The 26,896-nt window shown below is 38.9% G+C and overlaps 1 protein-coding gene and 1 long non-coding RNA gene across 6 annotated transcripts in view; one reads left to right on the forward strand and one right to left on the reverse strand.

The window, feature by feature from the left end:
* The window catches only part of LIN7A (lin-7 cell polarity scaffold A), a 161,446-nt gene that overhangs the window by 80,716 nt on the left and 53,834 nt on the right, over positions 1–26,896 (reverse strand). For 4 of the 5 annotated variants that reach the window (XM_089307522.1, XM_089307521.1, XM_002711366.6 and 1 more), the window contains exon 2: positions 18,190–18,308. Coding sequence is in view for 3 of the 5 variants with exons in the window: in XM_089307521.1 (XP_089163647.1) it covers positions 18,190–18,308 (119 nt within the window). In the remaining 2 variants the exon portion in view is untranslated. The remainder of the gene's footprint in view (positions 1–18,189; positions 18,309–26,896) is intronic. The other variant, XM_089307520.1, reaches the window with a different exon arrangement.
* LOC149123553 (uncharacterized) lies at positions 8,713–18,864 on the forward strand. The gene is made up of 3 exons (XR_016216215.1): positions 8,713–9,004; positions 13,367–13,444; positions 15,120–18,864. It is a non-coding gene; the product is annotated as an uncharacterized LOC149123553 (long non-coding RNA).

Below are 26,896 nucleotides of genomic sequence, written 5' to 3' on the forward strand. Positions count from 1 at the left end.
CATTTTTATAACTCCTACAAAACACAGGTAGTTTAAACTATATTAGTTGATAATTCTTTTCACACTCTTACATTATTGTGACTATTTAGCTCAATGAAATTAAACATGCTATAAATGTGCAGTTTTTTTTTACAGCTATAACTTAACAGAATCCAATGTTCATTATATAGAGGTTGAAGTTGGGGAATATCCATTTGTACAGTTATATGTAAATAGTGGACATTTCAATTTTTGTCTTTGCAGCTGATAATGCAAGTACTATAGATTCATAATTGGAATAATAGTCAGTTTCATTTGTTTTTATTCTTATACCATGGTTATTAAGTCAACATTGAAACAGACTTTATTACCCATTTATGCTTTCTAAGATGAGATCTAAATATCAAACATGCTTCAGTGACCGTATTACTTGCAGACCTTAAGTCAAGGAAATCTTGAAAAATTCCTTCCTGAGCTATAATAAGGTACCAAAATTAATTATGGCCAATGACCAGCTCTCTGCTGTGGCCAGGGAGTGCAGTGGAGTATGGCCCAAGTGCTTGGGCCCTGCACCCCATAGGAGACCAGGAGAAGCACCTGGCTCCTGCCATTGGATCAGCACGGTGCGCTGGCCGCAGCGCGCCGGTCGCGGCGGCCATTGGAGGGTGAACCAACGGCAAAAAGGAAGACCTTTCTCTCTGTCTCTCTCACTGTCCACTCTGCCTGTCAAAAAAAAAAAATATGGCCAATGAACATTCTAAATGAATCTCTTCCTCCTAACTATTGTTTGATTAATTGGCTATGCTTAACAAGGCATTATTCATGAAATATCAACACTGTAATTTGGATCACACAATAATTACAAACCCTTGAAACTTAATAATTAATAAATTATTGTCCTCTCATGGGATTGTCCCCAAACATTTAAAATATTTATTGTTGAATAGTTCTGTTGAGTTATGATACAGGCATTCATAATTTCCTAAGAACTTAAATTTCTTCCAACAATATGATTTGGCTATTTTAGTTTTGAGTTTTCATTGAAATATAGTTGATAGAAATCTTTGTCATATTTAAGGAAGGGTATCCATTATAGCTTTTCTAGGAGAGTCAGTTTGCTCAGTTCATGTCTAGCAGTCCCAGATCTCTCAACTTGCAGTGGTAGTTGCTTGGGCATTATGCTGGGCCTGGATGTAATCTATTGTCCCATGTATAAGTAATTGAATTACTTTAAAAATAGTTTAATAGATTCCAGATACAATTCACTCTAGGAGATAAGGCGTTAACAGTAACTGACAATCAAGTAAGTTGCCATAAAGAAAACAGAGTATCTTTTTCACCAGGATGTCTGCAAGGCAGGATTCTTACACTGCGCTACGCTGTCAGCAACCTCTCCCATGTTGCCTCCATATGAGTTTATTTTCCGTATTCCTGAGCGTTTTTAGAAAAGTTGTGTGTGCATCATTGTCCTTTTGTGGCTGCGTACATGTTTATGTCTCAAGCTGGGAGGATCTGAAAATTGTGTCGAAAGATATGTGAAGAAAACGATGACCAGAAAATCAGTGGAAGGAAAAATAGGCTATTGGGCATTACAGACTTATCTCCCCTCTCCTTTTCTCACATTAAAGACCAAGGAACACCATTTCATTTAATATGGAAAACACTAATCTGTCCATTGCCATGGAGATTATGCCTGTATTGGCTAATCAGACATCCATAATTTTGCTACCACTGACATCTCTGGTCATTGGCACATTTTTCCAGAAGCAAGACTGAAGAGAGGAAGAGGGTATATTGCTGCCAGCCTCTTACCCCTCCCCTGGGTAACTACACAGTGAGTGCTTTTTTGGATTGTTTTTCATGTTGGTTGGTTATTTGTTTTTCTTTTTTCAAAAAATATATATTTATTTATTCATTTGAAAGGCATAAGTACAGAGAGAGAAGAGGAGAAAAAGTAAGTGAGAAGTCTTCTATCCATTAGTTCATTCTCCAGATGGCCACAACAGCCAGAGTTGGGCCAAGCCAAAGCCAGGATCCTGGAGATTCTTCCACGTCTCCCACGTGAGTGCAGGGGCCATCTTCCACTGCTTTCCCAGGTCCATTAACATGGAGCCGAATTGGAAGAGGTGCAGCTGGGTTCCAAACTGGCACCCACACTGGATGCTAGCACTGCAGGTAGTGGTTCAAACTTCTGTGCCACAGTGCCAGCCCCTATTTGTTTGATTCTCTCTCTCTCTCTCTTTTTTTTTTTTTTTTTTTTTTGACAGGCAGAGTTAGACAGTGAGAGAGAGAGAGAGGGAGAAAGGTCTCCCTTCCATTGGTTCACCTCCTAAATGGCCCCCACAGCCGGTGACTGTGCTGATCCGAAGCCAGGAGCCAGGTGCTTCCTCCTGGTCTCCCACGCGGGTGCAGGGCCCAAGGACTTGGGCCACAGCAGAGAATTGGACTGGAAGAGGAGCAATCGGGACAGAACCGGCACCCCAACCGGGACTAGAACCCTAGGTGCTGGCGCCACAGGCGGAGGATTAGCCAAGTGAGCCACGGCGCCGGCTTTGTTTAATTTTCATGTTGGCTTAGTACTTGAAACACTTAGAAAGATGTCTTTCAAAATTATTGCCATCTCTTGCTTTACAACTAGTAGGCCAGGGTACCTCCAGATGCTAGCAATAAGGAGTGGACAGCGAAGTAATTTTGGCCTGGACTTTAGACAGTAAGATAAGTGTGAGATGTCCTATGCTAACCCACAAAAAATAGCAGCATGGAAAAATATAGTTCAAAATGTTTCTAAGTAGCAATCATAATGCCATAGATATCATAATATCATATCATAAATACTTAATATAAATACTTAGGATCTCTTATTAAATGGTCAACAGATTGGTATATGGAAGGACAAGGTAGTTTGAGGAGATGAGATTGTCAGTAATGGATGTTTTCCTTTTAGCTAGGACAAAAGACTTCTGCCCTAACTTGCTGGCTATTAGTTGAAAATGGTTTCCTTGTCTCTTGTGCTAGCATGTGTTATGAAAAGCATTATGGTCACATTTGAATAGACATACATATTTGTGGTAGATCTTGAAACACACTTATTTAAGTTTGATTTTGCAAATACTAAATTATTCCAGAAAGGGCTGAAGTTCTCTGGAAATGTTGCAAATCTTTTTGTGATGCAATGCCAATTACAGGATAATTAGACCTAAAATTTTTACATTATTTCCTGGGAATCTGGGTGACAATCATACATGAGAATACATTACTAAAACAAAATGCATTCTCTCTTGTTAACTGAGGCAAAGGAAGAACTAGGAAGCAAACATTTTTAAAAAGGCATTTCTGTTTGTGCAAATAGGGCACTGATAAGAATAGGGATCATGTTGCCATATGCCAGTTATTTAACTCCTTCCTGACAGGTAGTTAAATGATGTTTTGTTTGTTTTCCCAAATTTCAGATGTGTTCTGTTTTGCCGCTGATGATAGCAAATAGATATAGATCTGTACTGGGAACCAAGAGGCTCTTGGTAGTGCCAAGTGAGGCATTAACTAGCTTGAAAGACCATTGAAACCTTCTGTGTCTTATTCTACCATCCATAAAAATAATAGGTTATAGTAGATTGAGATTAGTACTTGAAAAATATAAATTTTTATATTTCCATAAAAATAAATAGGTTATAGTAGACTGAGGTGTCAAAAGTTTAGTATCAGAAGATACAGAATTTTTCATGGAAATGTTTGCACACATATATTTTCCTGGGAAAAGGACCCATTATTTCACTAGATTCAGAGAGATGTTGATGATTTCCCAAAACCTAAGAACCACAGAATGAGATGCTTTATAAAATTCCTTTTGATCCATAGCTTTTGTGTCAAATATGACATATATAGATTTATTGCTTGAAAACAAATGTGCTATATATGTGTGCACATTTGTATGAATGTATATATTTATGCAAATCCATAAAGAACCTTGGATGTTTTAATTCTAATTACAGATGACTTTTCAAGAGTGCAAGCCATTTTAATGTAAAATCAATCTTATTCTGAACTAAATGTGTGTGTGTGTGTGTGTGTTTTGACAGGCAGAGTGGACAGTGAGAGAGAGAGATAGAGAGAAAGGTCTTCCTTTTCCGTTGGTTCACCCTCCTATGGCCGCTGCGGGCAGCGCACCACACTGATCTGAAGGTAGGAGCCAGGTGCCTCTCCTGGTCTCCCATGAGGGTGCAGGGCCCAAGCACCTGGGCCATCCTCCACTGCACTCCCGGGCCAGAGCACAGAGCTGGACTGGAAGAGGAGCAACCAGGACAGAATCTGGCACCCCGACCGGGACTAGAACCCGGGGTCCGGTCCGCAGGTGGAGGATTAGCCTAGTGAGCCGCGGCGCTGGCAAAATCAATCTTATTCTGAACTAAATGTGTTAGCGTGTTTTGTCTGGGATTTGTATAAGCTCACAGTCCCATTTGAAATTTCAAGATTTATGAAGATCAAATATGTTTGTCTACTCATTAAAATGAATCATCTTAAAGAATTCTCTCAGGGCCGGCGCTGTGGCTTAGCGGGTAAGGCCGCCAACTGCAGTACTGGCATCCCATGTGAGCGCTGGTTCAAGTCCCGCCTGCTCCAATTCTGATCCAAATCTCTGCTATGGCCTGGAAAAGCAGTAGAAGATGTCACAGGTCCTTGGGCTCCCACATGAGAGACCTGGAAGAAGCTCCTGGCTCCTGGCTTTGGATAGACACAGCTCCAGCCACTGCAGCCATTTGGGGAGTGAACCAGCAGGTGGAAGACCTCTCTCTCTCTCTCTCTCTCTCTGTCTCTGCCTCTCTGTAAATCTGCCTTTCAAATTAATACATAAATCTTTAAAAAATTCCCTTGTGCATCCAACAAATATTTGTTAAATTCTCATTGTCTGGCAGATACTATGGTAGGTGTTAAGTTTCTTTTATGATTAAAACAGACATTGCCTGCCTTCATTCTCCTAAGGTGGATGATGTACTTAAGTACATTAACCTTAATGAAAGCCAAAGAGTACCCACAAACCGTAGATTTGTGACTCTTCTATTCTTGAGAAATTTAGGCTATTCTATTTTTTTCTATCCCTATTGGGGTTCAGGTGCAAAGAACAGAATTGGAAGCATGGTAATCTTTAGCTTATTGCACATACTCATCATTGCCCATTGATCCAAAAATGCCGACCTTTCATCATTTATTTGTGTACACATAAACACAATCACAGACAAACCTCTCACTGAAACAAAACCTAGGATCACAACCAGCTAAAATTAAAACTATACATTACTTCCCCTCCTCATATTCATTGTCCTGGCTCTCCTAAATGCGTTAAATAGAGCATTAATGAAGGGGTATATAGTTGATCAGCTAATCAGAACACCGAAAAACAAATTCACCTGTGTAAAGTATGATGTATAATAATATGACAGGTCAGGAAAGGAATTAGAGATTATTTAAATAAAGGGAGCTGGAAGTAAATAGACAACAGAAAAAATTATATATCCATCTCATGGCATATAGAAAAATAAGCTCTGGATGCATTAAGGACATACATTTCAAAATAAAAACTTTACTTCAACAGAAAATATAGGTATATAGCTTTTAGGCATTTTGGTAGAGAAAGATTTTTAAAGTAATTACCCAAAGCATTGGTAATTAAAATAAATCAATGTGAATATTCAAAACGAAGAATTTCATTAATGGAAAACCCTTTAACCGTAAGTGACAAGATAGAATGTATTCACCGTATTTACCACCAGTAAATAATATATATTATTAATAGGAATATATTTAACATGCTTGTAGAAGCACAAAATAGTAGAAAAACACATGAACAGATTTTATAGAGAAACACCAATGATCAATAATTAAAAGAAGGGATATTCAATAAATTAATGATCAAATAAATACAAATGATGACTATAATGAGACACCGGTCCAGTACACACAACTGGTAAAATTTAAATGTCTCATATACCAAATATTTGAGTTACTGTGAATGCAAAATTTATATTTATATTTTGCTTTTCACTATATAAATTGGAGCAATCAAATCTGTTTTAATGATGTGCGATTATTCTAAAATTTGCTGTCTATGAGTGAAATGAACATGTTTTCCTTTGATTGTAACCCTTGCCTATAATACTGCTGAACTATGGTCTTTTTACTTGTTGAACTTTTTTAGTAGAGCATTAAGATTCAGAGTATAATGTAAATTGAAAATATGTTATCTCAAAAACTGAGAAAGAGCTCTGTGGTCTTTCTACTTTTTACTTGTTGAGTATTATGGTTAGTGGTGCATTAAGCCTGTGATTAGAGAGTGGACTGAAATTATCTTTTTGTGAGAAAAAAAAGGAAGGGGACTGATGGAAAGAGAAAGGGAGGAAAGGAAGTTTGCCTATCTTAGAATTGTACCTATGAAATGCATGAAATCTGTTCTCTTTATACTAATAAAAAGTTAAAATAAGACAAAACAAAAATCAGAAAAAGAAGGAAGGAAGGAAGGAAGCGAGGGAGGGAGAGAGGGAGGGAGGAAGGGGCTGGAGAGAGAGGGAGGAAGGTAAGTATCATCATATTCTTAAAATTGTATCTATGTACTTCACTGAATCTGTTCTTTTTCTGTTAAAATCACATTAACCTGGCCAGCACCGTGGCTCACTAGGCTAATCCTCCTCCTGCAGCGCCGGCATCCCGGGTTCTAGTCCTGGTTGGGGGGCTGGAGTCTGTCCCGGTTGCTCCTCTTCCAGTCTGGAAGTCTGGCCCGGGAGGGCAGCGGAGGATGGCCCAAGTGCTTGGGAGCACCTGGCTCCTGGCTTCAGATTGGCACAGCTCCAGCCGTAGCAGCCATTTGGGGGGTGAACCAATGGAAGGAAGACCTTTCTCTCTCTGTCTCTCTCTCACTGTCTAACTCTGCCTGTCAAAAAAAAGAAAAAGAAAAAGAAAAAAAGAAATCACATTAACTAAGACTTGTATTGTAGTAACTATGCATTTGCCATGACCCTAAGAATCTAATGTATTAACAAATTCCTGAGAAACAAAAATGAAAACTGTTGGCATTGCCTCTTAAAGTTGAACACTGTCATGTAACTTATGACTCAGAAACTCCACATCTACATACATATCCCCGAGAAGTCTTGATCATTTAAATAGAGACCCATGTATGTTAATATTAGCATCACTCATAATAGTGGGAAACCTGGAAACAACTCAAACGTTTATCAATGGGGAGAGTGAGTTAGTAAACTGTGATATATTCACACAATGGAACATCACCCAGAAGCAGCTGAATCACAGCAACACAAAATAGACGATTGAAACTCAGCAGCAAATTAGGTGAAAAAGAACATCTCCCAAAGATTTCATCAGTGTGCTATCTTTTTATAAAATTTTAAACAAGGAAAATTAATATAAATTTTAGGAAAATACATATGGAATCAAACTACATAAAAAAGCAAGGAAATGATACACACAGATATAGTGGCCATTTTTCAGGGCTGAACCTATTAAAGGAAAAAAAGGAAGGAGGGAGGAGAGGGAAAGAGAAAGGAATTAATAAGTGCCCTTTATGTTGCTGAATTATAATTTATATGAATTTTATTTCTTTTTTATATTCAAACTGCTTTCAGGATAAAAGCAAGCTGGTTTAAAAAATATGAATTTGCAACTTAACATTCATTTTAGGTGGCTTAAACAAGTGGACTTGTCTGCATAAATGTTGGCAATACTGAAGCAAGAAAAGGTTAAATGACTTGTTCAGTGGGGAAAAAAAAAACAGTTGTCATCCTTGGTGCCAAAAATAGAAGTCCTGATTTCCAGTCCTGTGATCTCAACAGAAGACAGAATGTTCACTTTGTCTGATAGAAAATACAGCTTCTCCAAGGACTCTCTTATTTTGAACCACCGTGTACGTACATGTAATACAAGCTCCTAGAAATATGTACTGTTTATTTTATCATCTGTAATAACAAATTGAAAGGTGGCACTGTGTATGTACCCAACAGTGGCGCTAGTGGCCTTCAAGGTTATTATGGACTACTGGTGAGGGTCTGTTCAGATATCTCTAAGATCAGTGACCCATTTGGGCAATTACAGACTAAGATGGTTCCTGCCACACAGTCCCTGTCCTTGCAACCAGAAACAGACGCGACGTCACAAAGACTCTGCACACCATTGAAACTATGTCTTCGCTCAGAGAAAGCTGCAGAACCAGAACTCTCACAACACCGCAAAAATTCTGCTTTCAGCGACTGAGGCACTCATTCTCTTTTTGCTGTTCTGATAGAAATTATAAATCACATCCTCAGAAAACTCCGTAAAATGAGCAATGTATTCTCCGTCATTATTTTCTAGTTTAAAAATCTTCATAGTTTCTGTCTTCCCTACCCCATTCACAGAAAGTCTCACATGGTCACACATTGCAACATGCCAGCCTCTGTAGCCTACATGAAGAAAAACATAGGTTCTCAGCTCTGTAAACTATAGATGAGCAGAACTGGAAGGGCCTTACAGAACAGACTAACTGGTGGAACAGCTTTTCTAAAAGATATCATAGGCCCCTTGGAGGCAGTAATATTTTCATTTGGGGGCGGTTCTGGGAGGAGATAGGACAGACTCTTGTGAATCCAATAAAACGATGGGATTACTTCCAGGAAAATCTACTTGTATGCGTTAACACGGTTTCACTGTGGCCCCCTTCACAATGCAGGTTTTGCCAGTGTTACAGTATTAAGAGGTAGGGTGGGGCCTTCAACAGGTGATTAGGCCATGGCGGGTGGGGGGAGAGGGGACCCTTCCTTGGAGGTCCTTATATATAAGAGGTTGCACACAGGGCTCCGGCTGGCTTGCTAGCTTGCCCTTGTGCCCTCTGCTGTGTGAAAGTAGCAGAAAGCGAGAAGACTCTCACCGGATGTCAGCTACCAGCACCTTTCTCTTGGACTTTCCAGCCTCCAGAACTGTGAGAAGTGTCTGTTCTGTCCAAATTATCCCTTCTCGGCTATTTGCACAAAGCAGGCTAAGACATGTAAGTATTCATGCTGTTTACTAGTTTGTATTTGACGGAGTTATTTGATACACGATGGGGGATTATGTGCCTTTTATTTTCCTTGTGAAAACATAACTGCTTCCTGGAAAAAAAAAAAAACGCATGTTTTTGAAAAGGCTGTTTAGTTTGACTTTGTAAGAAGTTCAAGTGTAGAATGATATTTTACATGGGAATACTGAGGTCAGTTTTAGTAGTCAGTTTCGAGTCTGTGTTAATAGTAGCAAGTGCTCAAAGTTACAGCTGAAATGGCTTTCAAGGGCAAAGAGAATTAAATTCCCTATCAGAGCAGAGTGGACTTCTCTGAAGACACCTGGGCTTTCTCCAAGACATTCAGCTCAACTCAGGCTTTACCGTCCTTTGTCCTCAAATCAAATGAGATTGTATTTGAAAAGGTTGGCGGCAACAATGCAGACTCTGTCAGCAAGCAAGGCATCTGAATCCTTCTTTGAGTTTTGAATAGTCAGAGCAGAAGTAACCTTTAAAAGAACTGTGCACTCCTTCCAGGTGATTGTAGATCTTCCCTGTGGATAAACTGACAAGGATTTCTCATTTGCAACTTCCTTGCCTTCACTGAAGTCTTTGTTTCAGCACTGGGCAGATTACCAGTTACACCTCAATCTCCTCTTCCAAAATGGTAAGATTTTCAGGGCCCTGCTACCAGATCATAGAATCTGCAACTGAAAAAGTATTGGCCTAACATCCATAAGAAATCCCAGCACACACAATCCTCTTTTACCAAACTGTTCTAAGATTCAGCTGTCCTTTACTTAAAAATTGAAGGAATAATGGGAAACTTGAGTCAATGTCAGCTGAGTGTGTTGAGAACTATGCTCTGGGGTGCCAAGAAACATTTGATAGTAGAGCATATTTTGCCTCCATTTCTAAGTACCATCTTTGCAAATACAGATTCAAGACTATGGCTGTGAGGTTACTGGGCTAATTTTTAACAGGGCAGGCAGGGCAGCTTTGACACTAACGCACGTTGCTGGTGAGGGCAGTTAGTGCCTATGACGAATGAAACCTCCGTCTTTACCAGATGCATCAAGCTGGATGTTGGACCCAGAAACTCCATATGCACCCATAGAATCAATAAGTTTCCTTGGCAAAGAAACTTGTCACTTGTGAAACAGCTTGCCCTTTAAGGTCTCCATGTGGCAGAGCTCATACACACAATAGAACATTATTCACATGTGAGATAAGAATCAGTTTTACTGAAACAGTGATAGTCTTCACCCAGTTAACATGCCGGTTGGCAATGACACAACTTTCATTTTCACCACAACTAACTTCAAAATATTAGCAAAATATCAGAGTTCAGGAGTAGGTTACACGAAGTGAACAGAGGTACTATTTTAATTTTTTTCTGATTCTGAGCAACCCACCAGTTCAAGTATTTCTAGAGAACTTGACTTGAGAAAGCTTTCTCTTGTTATTTATGGTTTCTTTTGCCTGGAAACACATCAAGATTTTCATGTTAGGGAAAATAGAAGTTTTGGTAAATTTATATCCTTTTAAAATTGAACATTTGCTCTAGGGGGAAAAATCTATATTGTGATTTATGTTCAGGATGCTTAGAAATAAGCTTTTTTTGACTTCATGCTCTCATTGGCAGGAAACTTATCACACAAGAAACAGTCTGGCTTTTGTGTTCCACCACATTTAGCAATGCAAATAAAATCAACAGAAATGTAAGAGCCATCAAGCTTTCTTTTTTTCTTAGCATTTGCTAATTTAAGCTCAGTTTGATATGAACAGAAAGAAATATGCATAAACATAACGTCAGATACATTTTATTAACTGATAAATTCAAAGCTATTCTGGGTGTCACATAAGGAAGCCATAGTACTCTTCTTATGTTTAAATAAAAACATTAAAAACCTATTAAAATGTTAAAGACATTTAAAGCAAAAACTTATTTCTTTTTTTTTTTCACCAAAAGGGAAGGGAACAAAACAATCTAAATAGAAAGCTTCACACATAAACACACATCCACACACACACACACCCCCCACACACACCCACACCGCCCCAAACACACGCACACCCACATCCACACATATGAGGGACTTCAAAACATTTGTGGAAAAAGTGGATTTAAGAGGCAAGTTTATTTGGGTGCAGGAAGATTTTAAATCCACACAATTTTTGATAATGCTCACATTTCCAACGAAAATGCATTATCCATAAATGTGTATATACATACACACATATGTATATATGTATATGTTTGCTATTTACCTACAATATAAAGTCTATACACGACCTCCACGTTAAAAAAAATACCTGTTCTAGACAATCTGCAGAATGGGAAAAAATATTTACAAGCTGTACATCTAACAATATCCAGACAATATAAGGAACTTAACAGTAAAGCAACAAATAACCTGATTTAAAAACCAGCAAAAGACCTGAAGAGTATCCCTTAAAAGAAGACATACAAAAGGTCAACAGTATATGAAAAAAATAAATTAGCATCACTAATCATCAGAAAAATACAAAATAGAACCACAAGTGAGACATTATGTCACCCACGTTGGAATGGTTGTTATCAAAATGGCAAAAGAAGAGAACTGCCAGAAAGGGAAACACATAAATGTTGCTGGTGGGAATACAAATTCGTATAGCCAATGCATGAAGTATTATAGGAGTCATTACCTGACCTCACTTTTGGAATCTACAAAAGCCTGGCCTCATAGAAATGGAAGAATTGAGTGAACAGACACTGGGGAGAGGGTGGTCAACAGGTACGCAATTAACGTGTAGAAGGGGTAAGGTCGCTATTGCACGACAGCGTGACTGTAGTTAATGATGTTTTCTATTTTGAAACACCTGGAAGAAAAGTTTTTGAATGTTGTGACTATAAAGAAATAAATACATGAGGTTATGGGTATGCTACTCTGGATAAATATACAATGTATACATGAATTGAAACATCAAATTGTAGTCTTCCTTCATAATCCTTCTCTCCTTACTACAAAGTGTTAAATATAACATCTAATCTCAGATTATAGGAAGTTTCCTATGTTAAAAGCTGACTGCTGGGTAAGTTCTAGTTACCCTTAGTTCTCTGAATTCTTCAATCTTTGATCCAGTAGCCAGGCACAGTTATTTTCCCTTCTCTTATCCCTTCAAATATTGGGTGACAACGTAACATGTTACACATGCTTTTTCTCTGTATGTGGCTAAATATCACCCACTCCTTAATTTGGAGACAGGGTATGAGATCCATTACCATGTACATTGATTTACTCTAAAATCACTTTAGTGTGTCAGTATCTTTATTAAAATGTGAAGCACACAGTTTAAAAAGTGTATATTTTTTAATGATTGAAAACTATATAACTACTACTCTTTTCTTAACTATTCTATCAAGACATATTAAGATTTTAGTTTATTATACTAAAACAACTAAGTTTTTTTCACTATAATAGCTACCATTTCTTAGCTCTTTACTCTCTTAACTAGGCATGATATTAGTCAAAATATTTAATTTGTTATCCATTTGGTTTAATCTTCCTAACAATCCTTTTAAAATTCTTATCTATTTTATCTTTAAACAAAAGCCAGATGTGATCAGAGAAGTTATGTAAGTTGTATAAGATTGCATAATTAAGAGGAGAGGCCAATTACAGACGTGAATCCAGGTTTATCTGAACCTGTTCTCAGTACTCTTCACTTCTCTGTTGTAGTATATTAGGTCATTATTTAACATTTGACAGCCTCCCGCCCTCTCCGCTTCTCTCCTTTCCTGCCTTCATTTCCCCTCCCTCTTTCTTCCTTTGACCCCTTGTGCTCTTCATTCTAAGTCCTCTGCCTCTGTTCTCCTTTTTTCATCCTGTCTTGTCACTATTTATCCAAATATAGGATTTCTTAAGAGTAATCCTGAATCTGTGCTCTATCATATCAACCAATAATTAGCACTCTCAGCAGAGGTTAAGTTTGCTGTATAAAACATGAGTAGTTACCTAGAAAAGGGAAGGAAACCTGACAAATCACACAGTGACTCAGGCCTCCATGAGGAATCTGAATGCATACTGGCTAAATAATTGCCATGACCAGCCATAAATGGTTATGACCAATCTATTGGTCACCAAGACTTAAAAAGGATGGAAAAATCCAACTGAAGCACGTGCTAATGAATAGAGGAAAACTGAAACATTTTTGAACAATTTTACTAACAGAATATTAGTAATTTCATGTGGAATTGGCTTACTGTCTTATTCTATGTTAGAATGAACATATTCCAGTAACTATACAATCCATTGGTAAATATTAAAATGCAGTATCTTGTGATGGTCAAAGAAGACAATTCTTGGTGACTATGTCATTTTGTTCCAACAGGCATCTAGAAGTTATAGATGGCGGAATAAGTCCTATTTGTACACAGCAGATCACTGACAGCACTACATCACATTCCAGGTCAGTGAGCTTATGATCCTGGAAAGCCAGAAGCTTGAATGTTTTAAAAGTATGGTGATGATGACAGCACATTGCTGACCTTTTTTTTTTAATTAATTTGGTTGCAGAAAGAATTCTTAGTATTCTGTTGCAGAAGTGGAATGTCCTCTTAAAATATGATCATTCATACATTTATTGATTTCTTTCTCTGGGGCAAAGACTATGAGTTGTTGGGAGAAAAGTCTGTTGATAGTTGAGCTATCTGCATTGCAATTCACTTCTTTTGGAAAGTTCTATTAATCAACATCGTCACTCAAAGTCATCCTACCAGATAAGATGCCAGGAGTCCCACAGTTTGAGTTCTGGGTTTGCTTCTGATTGTAGCTTCCTGCCAATGTATTCTCTGGGAGGCAGCAGCTGATGAGTCAAATATTTGGGCCTTGCCATCCATGTGGGAGCCCAGGATTGACTTTCTGCCTCCTGACTTCGGCCTGGCCCAGCTCTCTGTTGCAAGCGTTTGGGGAGTGAACTAGTGGTGTAGGAGCTCTTTATCTGTCTTTATCTCTCAAATAAAAAGTTTAAACATCGGCACTTTATAATCATTATGTTTCAAGCCCAAATGCGTAAGTTTAGGCCATTCAAGCTGATTAGTACAGTGTAGACTTAAGACTTGAGGAAGTCACTTAGAATTACAGAAATGGTCATTACTTAGAATATAAGTACCATAAAATCTTTATTTCATCTATCATTCAAGATCCTGTGGGAACATTCTTTCAGCCAGCATATCTCATTGTATAAAAGTTTTATCATGCATCAGCCCATTTATCTGCCATGTACTTTGAAATTACTTGCACAGAGTAGGTGCAACTTAATTATTGATCAGGGTCCTTTTAAGACCTTTCTACAATAAAGCACAATTAAGAGAATTATTTCTGACCACTGTGTTCTCTGGATACAGCTGTGCGTGGATTGATGGCTCAAATGCGGCTTATCTATGAGAGAGTAGTACCTGTCTCAGCCATCTACAGAGACGATTTTCCCTTGGTTCTGATCACAATGTACGTTTTTCTATCTTTATTGTTGATTACTGAAAAAAAAATGGCAAAGGGAACTTCTAATCTTTAAAGTTATCTATTTTCTGTACAAACACACACATACACATAAGCACAACAATATCATCAAATTATGCTCCTCATATAAGCAGTATACATATGCCAAGAGCTAATTCAGGGATTCCTTAGAAAAGTAAAGCAAAATATCCAATATTCTCAACATACAATAATAGCTTCAGTTACACTTATGTAAGGCAATAAAAAGAATTGGCAAAAGCTCACTCTGCCTTTTTTTTTTTTTTTTGAGAATAATTTGTGTTTTACAATCTTTTTGGCAATGGTGGAACCTTCACCTGTTTTTCTTTGAATGCAACTAAGAATACTGTGTAATGTATTAACTAGCAAAAATGTCAGAAAAAACTTGGGTAATCTTACAACAAAAACTGAGTAATACTTGAATAAGAACCCACAACTTCGAATGTTTCTTGCCAGCCTAACAGAGACCAGGAATGAAAATGTCCTTGACTAAATAAAATCTAATTTTCAGATGTTGGTTGTCACACTTCTTTATTTATTAGCTTTTGGATTCACCTGTTTGGAGATACATATCTGAAAGATACTCTCTCTTCCCCTTTCATTCATAGGTTTTCTCCTCAGAAGCCCACAACAGCCTGGGGTGGGCCAGCCCAAAGCCAAGAACTGAGAACATAACGTGAGATCTCCCACATTGGGTGGCAGGGACCTAGGTACTTGAGTATCACCTGCTACCACCTATGGTGCATACTATCAGGAAGATGGATTGGAAGTAGAGGTGGGACTTGAACCCTGGTACTCTAGTATGGAATGTGGGCATTCTAAGGGCATCTCAACCCTGTGTCAAACACCTGCCCCTCATATTTTATAATTTTATTGAAGAACTTTTCGCCAGACACTATTATTCAGTATTGTTACATACCTTTACCTTTTACCATTGCTTCCCTTAGAAAATACCAAGCAACACAAAAATAGTAATGAAAATGCCAAACTGAAAATGCAAACAATACTACACAAATGGTGTGAAATGTTAGCCACAATGAAGTGACCTCTAAAATTTGTGGATAAAGTGCATTGCTGTGAAGAACAAAATTATTACTAAGCATATTCCTGCAAATAGAAAATCAATTTAACTAGTTCAAATTTGTAAAACATGAATTAGAAAATTATATCATCTGTTTTTTCTTTTGGAATGGCTGGATTGCCTGTAGACCAGTTATAGACTTTCAAGGACTACTAAAAATGCATTCACCCACTTTGCTACAGGCAATTTAATAACTATAAAACCTGTCCAAAGTCTCCACAGTTATTGTCTTTTTACTATTAGGGTAAAAAGGCCTGTGTGTTTATTTGAAGAGAATCTATACCACATTACCAATTTCTCCTTCACATTTCAGACTTAGTTAACTTTTGGTCATCTGTACATGGAAGTCTGAAAAACATCATCAACTGATTACATTCAGAACAAAGCTCTTTGGACAATTTTTTTCCAAACCTAGTCCACTTCCAAAGATTCTCATTTTATTACATCATTCATCTGATTGTTTAAGCCTACATCTGAGACTCAAATCCATTTTTTCATATCTTTCTTATTCCAAATATCCACCACATCAACAGTTTCTGTTGACTTTGCTCAGCAAAACCTATGTGGCCTCTGACTACTTTCCACCAGCTGTGCTCTCACCTCTGCCCATACTGCTATCATCTTGTGTCTCAGTTGATTTATTCTTTAATTTATTACTGATCTCTCCTGTTCTTACTCATGTACGGACACTTGTATCCTCACAGAAACCAGAGAAAACATTTTACAAAGCTACTCAGATCAGTTCAGAATTCTATAAAGGCTTCCTACCATGCTTAGAATGAAGTTAAATACTCTTAAAAGTGGCTTGTGTGACCTTAACATAATCTGTTTTCCAGCTGCCTCAGTCCAATTTGCTTGGCAGTATTCCTTCTATGGAATAGTATCATTCTTGTCTCTGAGTATTTTCACTTCTGGTTTCCTCTGCCTGAAATATTATATCACCCCATTCTTGTGTGTCTTGTTCCATGATTTTAATTCAGTTGTTGCTGACCAGTCTAAAGTAAATAAAGCCTTGCTCTGATCTGGTCAGATTCTTCATTATTTCTGTCATTACTCTTGTCACTTTCAGATATTACATTGTATACTAATTAACCATCATTTTCTCCCCCTTGGAATGTAAGTTCCATGAAGGTAATGACTATGCACTGATCATGAGCTATATAGCCCGGACACAGAAATATGTATTTGGTGACTTCTATCCTTTAGTTAGATGCATGAGGAATGGGATACTAAGACACAGAAGAGATGAAAGACTCTTCAAAAAGAAAAACTTCAGCCATCAAAGTTCAGGGGCATCCTACTCAGTGAAGAAAGAAGAGCACATAGAAAGGTAGACTTTGTCTAGGTGGTGACTCTTGGAGTTGAACCAAGGGGTTTCTAGATATCTTACACTTGCCCTCCTACGAGAAGCCAGTGGCACAGAACTCACACACTTGGAGAAATTTCCTTAAAAGGAAATTCACTTTGATTAAGTGAATAGGTTAAATCTTAGAGATGCAATTATGGTTATTTACTTAAGTTTTTCAATATTAATGAAAATTAAACAATGAACATCTGCACCTATAATTTAGCACCAGGACAACATAAGTCAAATTTCAGCAAACTCCAAATTTTAACTGCATTGTGTAGGCTACAATATTAATCTGTATTTACCATGTCTTTGTCATTCTCTATCCTAGTTAGTAGGGTCATTTAGTGACTTCTCATAAACCAGCATTACTGAGGCAGAGGAATATGGATTAGCCACAAATGGAATTGCAGAGAGGTAGAAGGTGGATATAAGAGTTCCTTGAGAGGTGTATGCCCTGTGCTACAACAAAGTCTGCGGGCAGTCACTGGGTACTTCTAGTAAGGCAAATATGCTGTATTTATGGACTTGAAGTTCTAATTAACATCTTGTCATCCGTTGCCTGATGGGTAAGAGGTAATGGGTCACTGAATAAAACAATCTAGATTTTACATCTCAAGTCGTTTCTTTTAATCAACTAAATTCATTAGTTGAATATTCAATTCCACCACAAGTCAAGGCAAAGTTCACGTAGTCGTTTCAACACACTTGTTTCATCTTGCTCTTTTTGAGATCATTAGCCAAGCAAGCATTACAAAGATTTGCTGGAAAGGAATGCGGGCAGGCCTGTTGATTTTTTTTTAATTGTACTACTAATAATTATTGGGATAATTGTATAAAACTTTAGTCAGCTGGAGGTTACTCTTTCGGATTAACCTGTGAAAGACTTTGTTGAGTGTTCTAGGAAAACTCAGCCTCTGCTAATCATGACTATTTGTACCTGAAATTCTAGGCAGCTTCATGTGACCATTAAATAGTATAGACTGTGGGCAACAGTCACCGGCTGAGGCAACCCCTTCATTGGTATCCAAAGATTGACATTTCTTTTTATATGCATGTATAAATCCTGGGTGGGTTTAATTTAAGAATTTAGCAGGCTAAATTATGTGTCATAATCTGTCCAAAGAGCTAAGGACAGAAAGTTAAAATGCAGTTCCAATCTTAATTGTTTTAACTGTGTGGAAAACACCTGTAATTATTTTTAAAAGTAAGACATATGGCTGCGTACTTATCAATCTCAGTATCATACCTCTCGAATAGCTGTACAAAACTCACTCTGAAGCACTTTTTTGAGGGATTGTAGCTTGTGCACGGGTACTTCTCCAGATTCCTGTAGTTTTTCCAATAATTCAATTGCTCTTGCAACATCTGAATAAAAAAAAAAAATGAAGAGACCTAAAATAAACTCTCATCAGTGAAGTATCATTATTCCAACTGAGTAGAGACATTATTCCTATTGAAAAACCAAGTGGAATTAATTTCAAAATAAGGATTTATAATTCATACCTTGTTGATTTCATCTTTTGGTAAAGGTCACCTGAATCTTTTCCACACAATTTGTTACTTAATGCATCCTCCCTAATGGCTTTGCACGCATGTTATTTCTGTCACACAGATCAATTTGCAAATCTTTTCAGGCAAGAAGATCAGGAAACATGTCTACCTTTTATTCCAATACACCAATGATCAAATGAGCTCTGTCAGTTTTCCTTCTGAGATGCTTTTTTTCCAGTTTTTTTCCAATTTTTCTCATTACAGTTTTTACAGCCTCAGTGTTACGTGTATTAGTATAATAATTTGATTGACGTGTATCTCCTCAACTTGGCTATTGAGTAGATAATTGTTGGGTTTGGTCATGATGCATTCCCCAGAGTTTGGTTTGATACAGTTAATAAATATTTGATGGATAAAGGAATTAATTAATGCACTCCTCCTGTTTTCTGTCATTACATTATTATAGGCCCTCATTATCTTGCCTCTAACTGGAATCATTTATTCTCCTCCAGCCTACTCTTAGGGTGTACAAAGTTATCTTCTTAAAACAAAAATTGGACCATGTATACATATGTATATATGGTTTCTAAACAGTACCAAGCAAATGAGTTTTCAGTAACAACTGACATAATTGCCTCTTTTGCTGGACAATATCAAAGGTTAATATATTAAAGAACATAATGTCTTTTATAGCCATAAACTTAAAAATTCCTGGATTATTTGACATTGCCAAAAGAAAATGATATAAAGAAAGGCCTTTTAATAAATACTTAGGGTAATTTTTTCTATCCCTGTTGCCACAGTCAGTGGATTCAGCGAAGTCACCTATGTATATATGGAATGACAGGATACAAATTTCTTAATTCTTAGGTGGCTAGTTCTAGAAAGTACCCCATATTCTTGTCATATGATTCTGAAAGCATCCACGCAAGCAGACATCCATCCACTCATCAATCATCCACTCATCCATCCATATATTCATCCATGTAACTGTCCATCTATTCAATAATTTGAGGCCCTATTATACATAGCACTAAGCTTAACAAAGAATAAAATAGGCTTCCTTTCTTAACCCATGGTTTAATGAGAAAGGAATATAGTAGCAGAGCCATTTATAATAAAATTGCTATCACTTCAGAATCCAGGTGAGGTTAGCGTAGGTGTATGTATCTAATCAAAGTAAACAACCAGAAAGTGAAGTATTATTTTGATTGCCAGTTATAGCCTAAAGTAACATAAATCACAAAATCAATTTAGTTTTTAAAGATTTACTTATTTGAAAGGCAGAATTAGAGAGTCAGAGGCAGAGGAGGGGGGAGGGAAGGAGAAAGAAAGAGGGAGGTCTTCCATCTGCTAGTTCACTCCCCAAATGGCTGCAATGGCCAGAGCTGTGCCAATCCGAAGCCAGAAGCCAGGAACTTCTTCAGGGTCTCCTGAAGCCCAAGGACTTGGGCCATCATCTACTGCTTTCCCAGGCCATAGCAGAGAGCTGGATCAGAAGTGGAGCCACCGGGACTTGAACCTGTGCCCATATGGGATGCCGGCACTGCAGGCATGGCTTTACCACAGCACTAGCCCCTACGAAATTAATTTACCACCACCAGTTTCCAAAATTTTTCTTTAAGTACATAAACCGGAAGTCATCATAGTCAAGTGGGCAATACTGGTTGCATCCATAATCAGGTATCAAGCTGAGATTTTATGCATTTCTAACTGCATAAAACACTCTAGCAGATGTCCACAGGTGCACAAAACTTTCAACATGTTTAAAACTGAGCTCATTATTGATTTTTACCTGGAAACCAGCTCTTCTCTTCCTGTACTCAAAATTCTCAACAGTGTTCCTCTACCCCCAGCCTACCTTCAAAGCTAGACCAACGCATCATCTTTTATCCTATACCCCACCCACCACTGCATGTGGTCCGTGGGCAAGGGATGTATATTTTATCTCAAAAATGCTTTCTGAATGGAGCCCTTTCACTTTATTATTTCAGGGAATGCTGCATAATTTCTCACCTACTAATTTAATTCATCCTTAAATTAGTCTTGTCTGTTCTGGTCCATCTTCCATTCTGCTTCCAGAGTAACTGTCCTGAATAAATACATCTAATTATTACTACCCTGCACATACAAGCTTCCTTACCTTCCCCCTTCTTAGGTGGTGGAGTTCCAACCACTGAGGCTTTTACATAAGACCCTTAACAGTCAATCTCTTCTCACTCAGGTCTGGGCACCCCCTGCTGCCCATTCTACACTTGGGCCATGGACCTCGCACATAACTCTGTCTCTATGGCTTGCTCCATCCATCCGTATTGCTGGAATGCTGCTCATTCATTCATTCAGCAGTGTTAGGCATTGTGCTACGCACAGGAAACACAGCAGCAGCGGGGGCAGCACTTTGTCTTGTGCTCATGGAACTCCCAGGCTTGAGGGAGCACACAGATGAACGGTAAAGTAGCCCTGTGGTATGAATCAAACACAAAATGCTGTTCCATGGATGTCCAATGATGGGGAAAGTGCAGAAACAATAAAAATGACACCAGAGCCAGGAGTGTAGTGCAGCTGCCTAAGCTGCAGCCTGTGACAAAAGCATTCCGTGTCAGAGCGCCGGTTCTAGTCCTGGCTGCTCTGCTTCTGATCCATCCCTGCTGATGTGTCTGGGAAATCAGCAGAAGATGGCCCTAGTGCTTGGTTCCGTGCCACCCACGTGGGAGACCCGGATGGAGTTCTTGGCTCTTCAGTCTGGCCCTGCCCTAGCCATTTCAGCCATCTGGGGAGTAAACCAGTGATTGGAAGCTCTCTGTATTTCCCCCTCTATCTGTCACTCTGCCTTATTTCTGTCACTATGCCTTTCAAGTACACAAATATTAAAACAAAAAGGAAAGAAAATGACACTAATCTGAGCATTCCGTAGTTCTCAACTTATGCAATCTGTTGAAGTTATCTGGAGTGCATTTAAAAATGATCAGTGCCTGAGGACCACTCCAGATGAATTAAAAGCAGAATCTAGAACAGCAGTTGTCGACCTTGGCTGGATATTGGAAACACCTGGGGAGTTTTAAAACCACAGACTCACCATGGGGTCAGTTGCACCCCATGGATTCTGATGTGATTTGAACAAGGTGGGGTTGGACAGGGGGCTTTCTGAAGTCCATCATATGATGCTACAGCACTGCTGTAGCTGGATGCTCTTAAATTCCCTGGTGTGATTCTAATCTGTACCCACAGCTGAGGATTCCTACTACAGATCAATGCTTTTAAACCATGAATATGCTCCACATTCTCCCGGGAGAGCTCACTGGCACACAGGATCCTAACCTTTTCCCACAGTGGAGAGATGCAGGTGCTGGTGGTCTGAGGACAAGACCTAGGAATCTGCTCTGAAGTGTATGCTCAAAGGGATCCCAGATCCCAGAAAGAGAAGACTGCACAAATGACCGTTCAGATGGCTCCCATCTCCAGCATTCCAGGAATCCTGTTCTCTGTAGTTTCCTTTGATAGAGCGTATAAGAGGCTACTGAATGGGATTCCCCTAGGAATCTCAGAGTTACTGGTAAAAGTTCATTGATGGAACTGATTAACGTTAAGAGCCACTCCCACTTTAGAATGGTGGGCCTTGGTGAAGCCTGCACATGGAAATTGTGTGAATTTTTTTGAACCATCCTGTGTTTGCAGATCAATTAATTAAAAGTATAAGAACGTGGGATCCACTCATCAAGTTCCTTTAACGCTTGCAGATGAGCATCTGAGAATGAAAAAAAAATATTATTCAACAAAGAGCTATCAAGGAAGCCAGATATATCCCCGTTAAGACACGTTAAAAGCTCGGCTGACCCTGCTACATTACACCATAGGCATTCTTTAGTCATTACAAGAGGTACCTGGGAGACGAGCGAGAACTCAAGGACAGCTGTTAAGTCATTAATAGGGACATATATAAGCTTTTTCACTTGCCTTCTATCAACTAAGGGAAGAAAGTTCTAATAGAACCAACTGTCAGTTGTGAGTGTGTGAAAGAAGGGAAACTAGTGTCTGTTTCCTGTTTGCAAGGGCAATAGACTCGGACCTGCTGGCCCCACAGGTGTCTCTGCAGAGCAATGCCGCACTGGAGCAGGGCCGACTGGAGCGTGAACCATCTTTGTGAACCACCGAGGGAATCGCTGCATGAGGTCAAGGAAGCAGCAGGCGGGAAAACCTAAAGGGAGTCTAAAAACCAAAAGTAGGGGAGATCAGCTTTCTCCGACCCAGGCTTGGCTGCTCTTAGAAACAAAGAGGTGGTAGATGATATATGGATAGGGGACTAGTGTTTTAAACAGAATTCTGATTCTCTTTGGCTCTGTACCAGAACCCTATGGAACCAGGATCCAGAACGAAACCAAGTTTGATCACTAAATTAGTAGTCTGTGTTTACTAACAGCTCAGATGAGAAGGATTATTAGCTAAGGACTGCGGTGGCTTCAAGACAAACACCTTGAAAGCAAGACCTACTCTTCATTTTATCTGCCACTCTCCGATGAATACTTGTACCCACTTTGTGAGGCAAATCCTTGTGTATTACACTCGGCACCCTCACCCTCTCTCATGCAACCTATTCCATTATTTCCCACTTCTAGAAGCTACGAAAACAAATTTCTAATGACCTTTTAAAATGTATTAATACATAGATGGATTTCACAGATATGTTTCCAAGAATACAGCAACACTTGGCTCCCACTGTCCTGCTTCCTTTCTAATTTTTTGTGACAACAGATCATGGTTGAACATCGCTGGCCCTCTCTTCTCTCCTGCGTGTCCACCTGCCATGTGTTGCCCTCCAGTGTGTCAGGCTGCAGCAACAAGACCCACAGCAGATGTAGCCTTTTCATCTTGGACCCCCCAGGCTTGAGAACTGTCAGAAATAAACTCCTCTTTATAAGTTACACAGCCTGATACTCTGTTTTGGCATCACCAAACACACCTCCTATTGCAAGAGGGCAGCAAGCCTGTGGGAGGCGTTCTGGGCCTGTCCACTAACCTCTACCTTCCCGCGGTTCTTGGTCTACGATGGAGAAGGGTGGTTCAAAGATCTTTGAAATGCATTTGACTCCTATAACCACACCAATCTCTTTCGTAAATAATTATTCAGCCACACTTTAAGTATTCTCTCCAAGCATGTTTCAGTCACTCTTTAGGTGGTCAGGCTGCAAGTTTTCCAAATGGTACCATTCTCTTTTAAAGTTCGATCTTTAAGTCATTCATTTGCTTTTGAATCTCACTGCATAGAGATGAAAGTAGCTACATAGAAGCATGCATACTCTGCACGAAGATAAATTTCTTTTGCCAGATGCTCTAGTTCATCACTGTTAAATTGTACATTCATTCCATAAGGCCCTAGGATATGGACATAATTCTGCCAAGTTCTTTGCAAGTGTATACAAGGATGGTCTGCGGTCCAGTTTCTAATGCCCCGTTCCTCATTTCCATGGGTGATTTCATCAGAATGGTGTTTACTGTTCATATTTCTATCAACGTTCCCAACACAACTACGTAAGTAATTTCTGAGAAGTTCCAGACTTGTCCCCATTTTGTCATTTTCTGAGGCCTCACCAGAATCAAACGTCTGCTTCATTCAGAGCAATTCGGGCTTCTCTGGCCTGCTCCTCCAAACTCTTCCAGCCTCTGCCCATTATGCAGTTCTAAAGCCACTTCTACATTTTCCGAGCTTTTTTTGAATAGCAACAGCTCCACTTCTCGGTATTAATTTTCTGCTATTCATTTTTCATTGCTCTGAAGGAACACCACTGGATAATCAATAAGGAAAAGGAATTTATTTCTGACAGTTACAGAAACTGGAAAGTTCAAAAACATGGTGCTGATGTTTGGTGGGGACTTCATACTACATACACATGGCAGAAAAGCAAACAAGCATGTGGGACACGGAGCTCTTTGATAATAAAACCCTCCCTGGGTGACTAACCAACTCCCATGTTAAAGAAGTTAATCCATTCGAGGGTAGCACCCTGGGGAGCTAACCACCCTCTACAGGTTCCATCTGTTAATACTGATACAATGACAAATTAAATCTCAACTTGCATTTTGGAGGGCACAACGAGACTATTACATTAGGACAGTATACTAAGGGCTTTACATCTTTTAACCTATTATAAAAACCCTATATGATAATAAATATCCACATTTTGCAAATGACAAATTGAGTCTTACGGAGAGTTCAAGTAACCTGCTAACTAGTAGGAATCTGGATTTGGAGTCCAGGCTGAGTGATTTTAAACCCTGTGCCTATTATTTTTATTTCAATCACAGCTTCACTCTTGGCAGCTTTTTCTTCAACATTCGGTCCTTTTACAACAGATCAGCGCTCTGCAGGATTTTTTGGTCAGAGGCTCAGCTCTTAATCTTCCGTGCCTTGATGGAGATTAACCCTATTTGATTTATCGGGAACCTTTTTCAGGTAGCATGTGTTGATCCTCAGAATTACCCAAAGCACTCTTAAATAATAAAGTGGAGTGGGTCCCAGCCCTGGCTGCCCACTGGATTACCCGAGAGCGCTGAGAAACACAGGTGCCTACATCTTCTGCAGATATGTTTCTGAAATTGTTAATAGGGGGTATGGCTGGGCATGGAAGCCTCCCCAGGAATTATAACGTATATTCATGTTGAGAATCATTCATAGGGAGGTTCAGGATACATCCTGGGAAGTTAATAACAGTTACTTGTAGTACTAATTACTGCCACATGTATTTATTAAGTCACTGTTCTAGCATTTTATTCCTCTAAATAGCATGATGGGGCAGGTTCTTTATTATCCCCATTTTAAGGAAGAGGGCACTGGGAGCCACAGGATTAAAGACCATTTCTCCAAGCGCTAGTCAGTGGGGGAGTTGAGATATAACTCTAGAATCTAGGCTACATTTGAGATGTGACTTAGTACTCCTTATACTTAAAAAAAGTCATTCCCAGGATTCATTGTGCTTCAAGGTTGTTAACAGACATAAACCTAATCTGATCAACAAATCCATATCTGAGGTTCTTAAATTGTAGTCAACATAAAAACTGATTTCTAGGCTATTTAAAAGTTAGACTTCTAAAAAAGAGGCTAGGGTGAAATATTAAGATCTGCTTTTCAGTTGTCATCTCAGATGCTTCTGATGCAGGAATGGGTCAAAAATGCACTTAAAGTTTCTGAGTGTTTAACACATAAACTAGAACAAAGTGACTTAATGGCCACCACTTATTCAGTGTTTATTTGCCCTACTTCAATCATCTTATAAAATCCTCTTATTAATTAATTAATCCTATTATTAAGAGACCACTGATATTGTTACTGTGCCACTAAAGAGAACCAAAAAAAAAAAAAAAAACACACAGAAAAATGAGTAATTTGGCCGACAGCTGTATAACTAATGAATGGTTGGGCCAGGATTGAAGACTGACTGTGTTTGTCTCCAGTGCACATGCTCACGTTTATCCCTCCATCCTGCCACTGCAAACGGATTAGAAATAAAACAATAAAATTCACTCAGCGTTTAAATATAACAACCTACACCGCTGTGAGCTGGGGCAAATAGTCATAATACTGCCCAAAGCTTCAACACCTACTATAATCCATTTTTTCCTATTGATTACACTGGATCATTAAAAATGATATCATCAATTGCCTTAGGAAAGGCGACAAATGTTAGAAAGACTTCCTGCAAAATAAATGGAACAATATGAGCAAAACAAAAGCAACAACAAAACCTGGCCATTTGAAAATACTGGAATTTAAGTGGGATGAGGTTCCAGTAATCTGGAATACTCCAGTTATCATCTTTATCATCTTTAATGAGTTAATTCGATTGACAGGACTGTGGAGCTTGACCCAGGACTCCTCAGAAGCTGGAACTTGGATGAAGATGGAGCCGGCTCAGTTAAAGCTACTGTCCACTAATTCCACAAAAAATTATTGATCACCATGGCAAAAAAAAATATAAATTATCTACCATGAAGTCACCCACAACCCTTTTATCCCTTGTCGTCGTCTTCTACCAAAGCTGAAAAATGAGCATACTTCTCTTTTCAGACTCTACTGCAATTTAGTCAAGTTGTTTTAAGTAAAAAGTCACTGGGTATGGCTTTCAGAAGGCATTAAAAAGGGACAAACTTTTGGCATTTGTCTTCATCATCTTTACAACATTCCTCTTCCCCCTTTCTTTTAACAAAAGTTACAATGCTTTCAAGTGCCTAGAATTGTGACCATGACGATGACTGCCATGTGGATGGCAAAGCAAGAAGAGGAAGGGATCTAGCCCTTGATGTCACCGTTGTACCAGCCCATATTCTTTACTGTGAGACCAATAGACGCTTTATTTGGTATTCTCTCATGTGCCACCAAATGCAAGCTAACTGACACGAGAGCACATGACTTGAAAGAAATTGTTCTGGGGCTGGCATTGTGGTGTAGCAGGTAAAGCCACTGTCCTCAG

The sequence above is a fragment of the Oryctolagus cuniculus genome, chromosome 11 (genome assembly GCF_051225735.1).
Source record: "Oryctolagus cuniculus isolate XC-2025 breed Fujian yellow rabbit chromosome 11, ASM5122573v1, whole genome shotgun sequence".
Lineage (NCBI taxonomy): Eukaryota > Metazoa > Chordata > Mammalia > Lagomorpha > Leporidae > Oryctolagus > Oryctolagus cuniculus.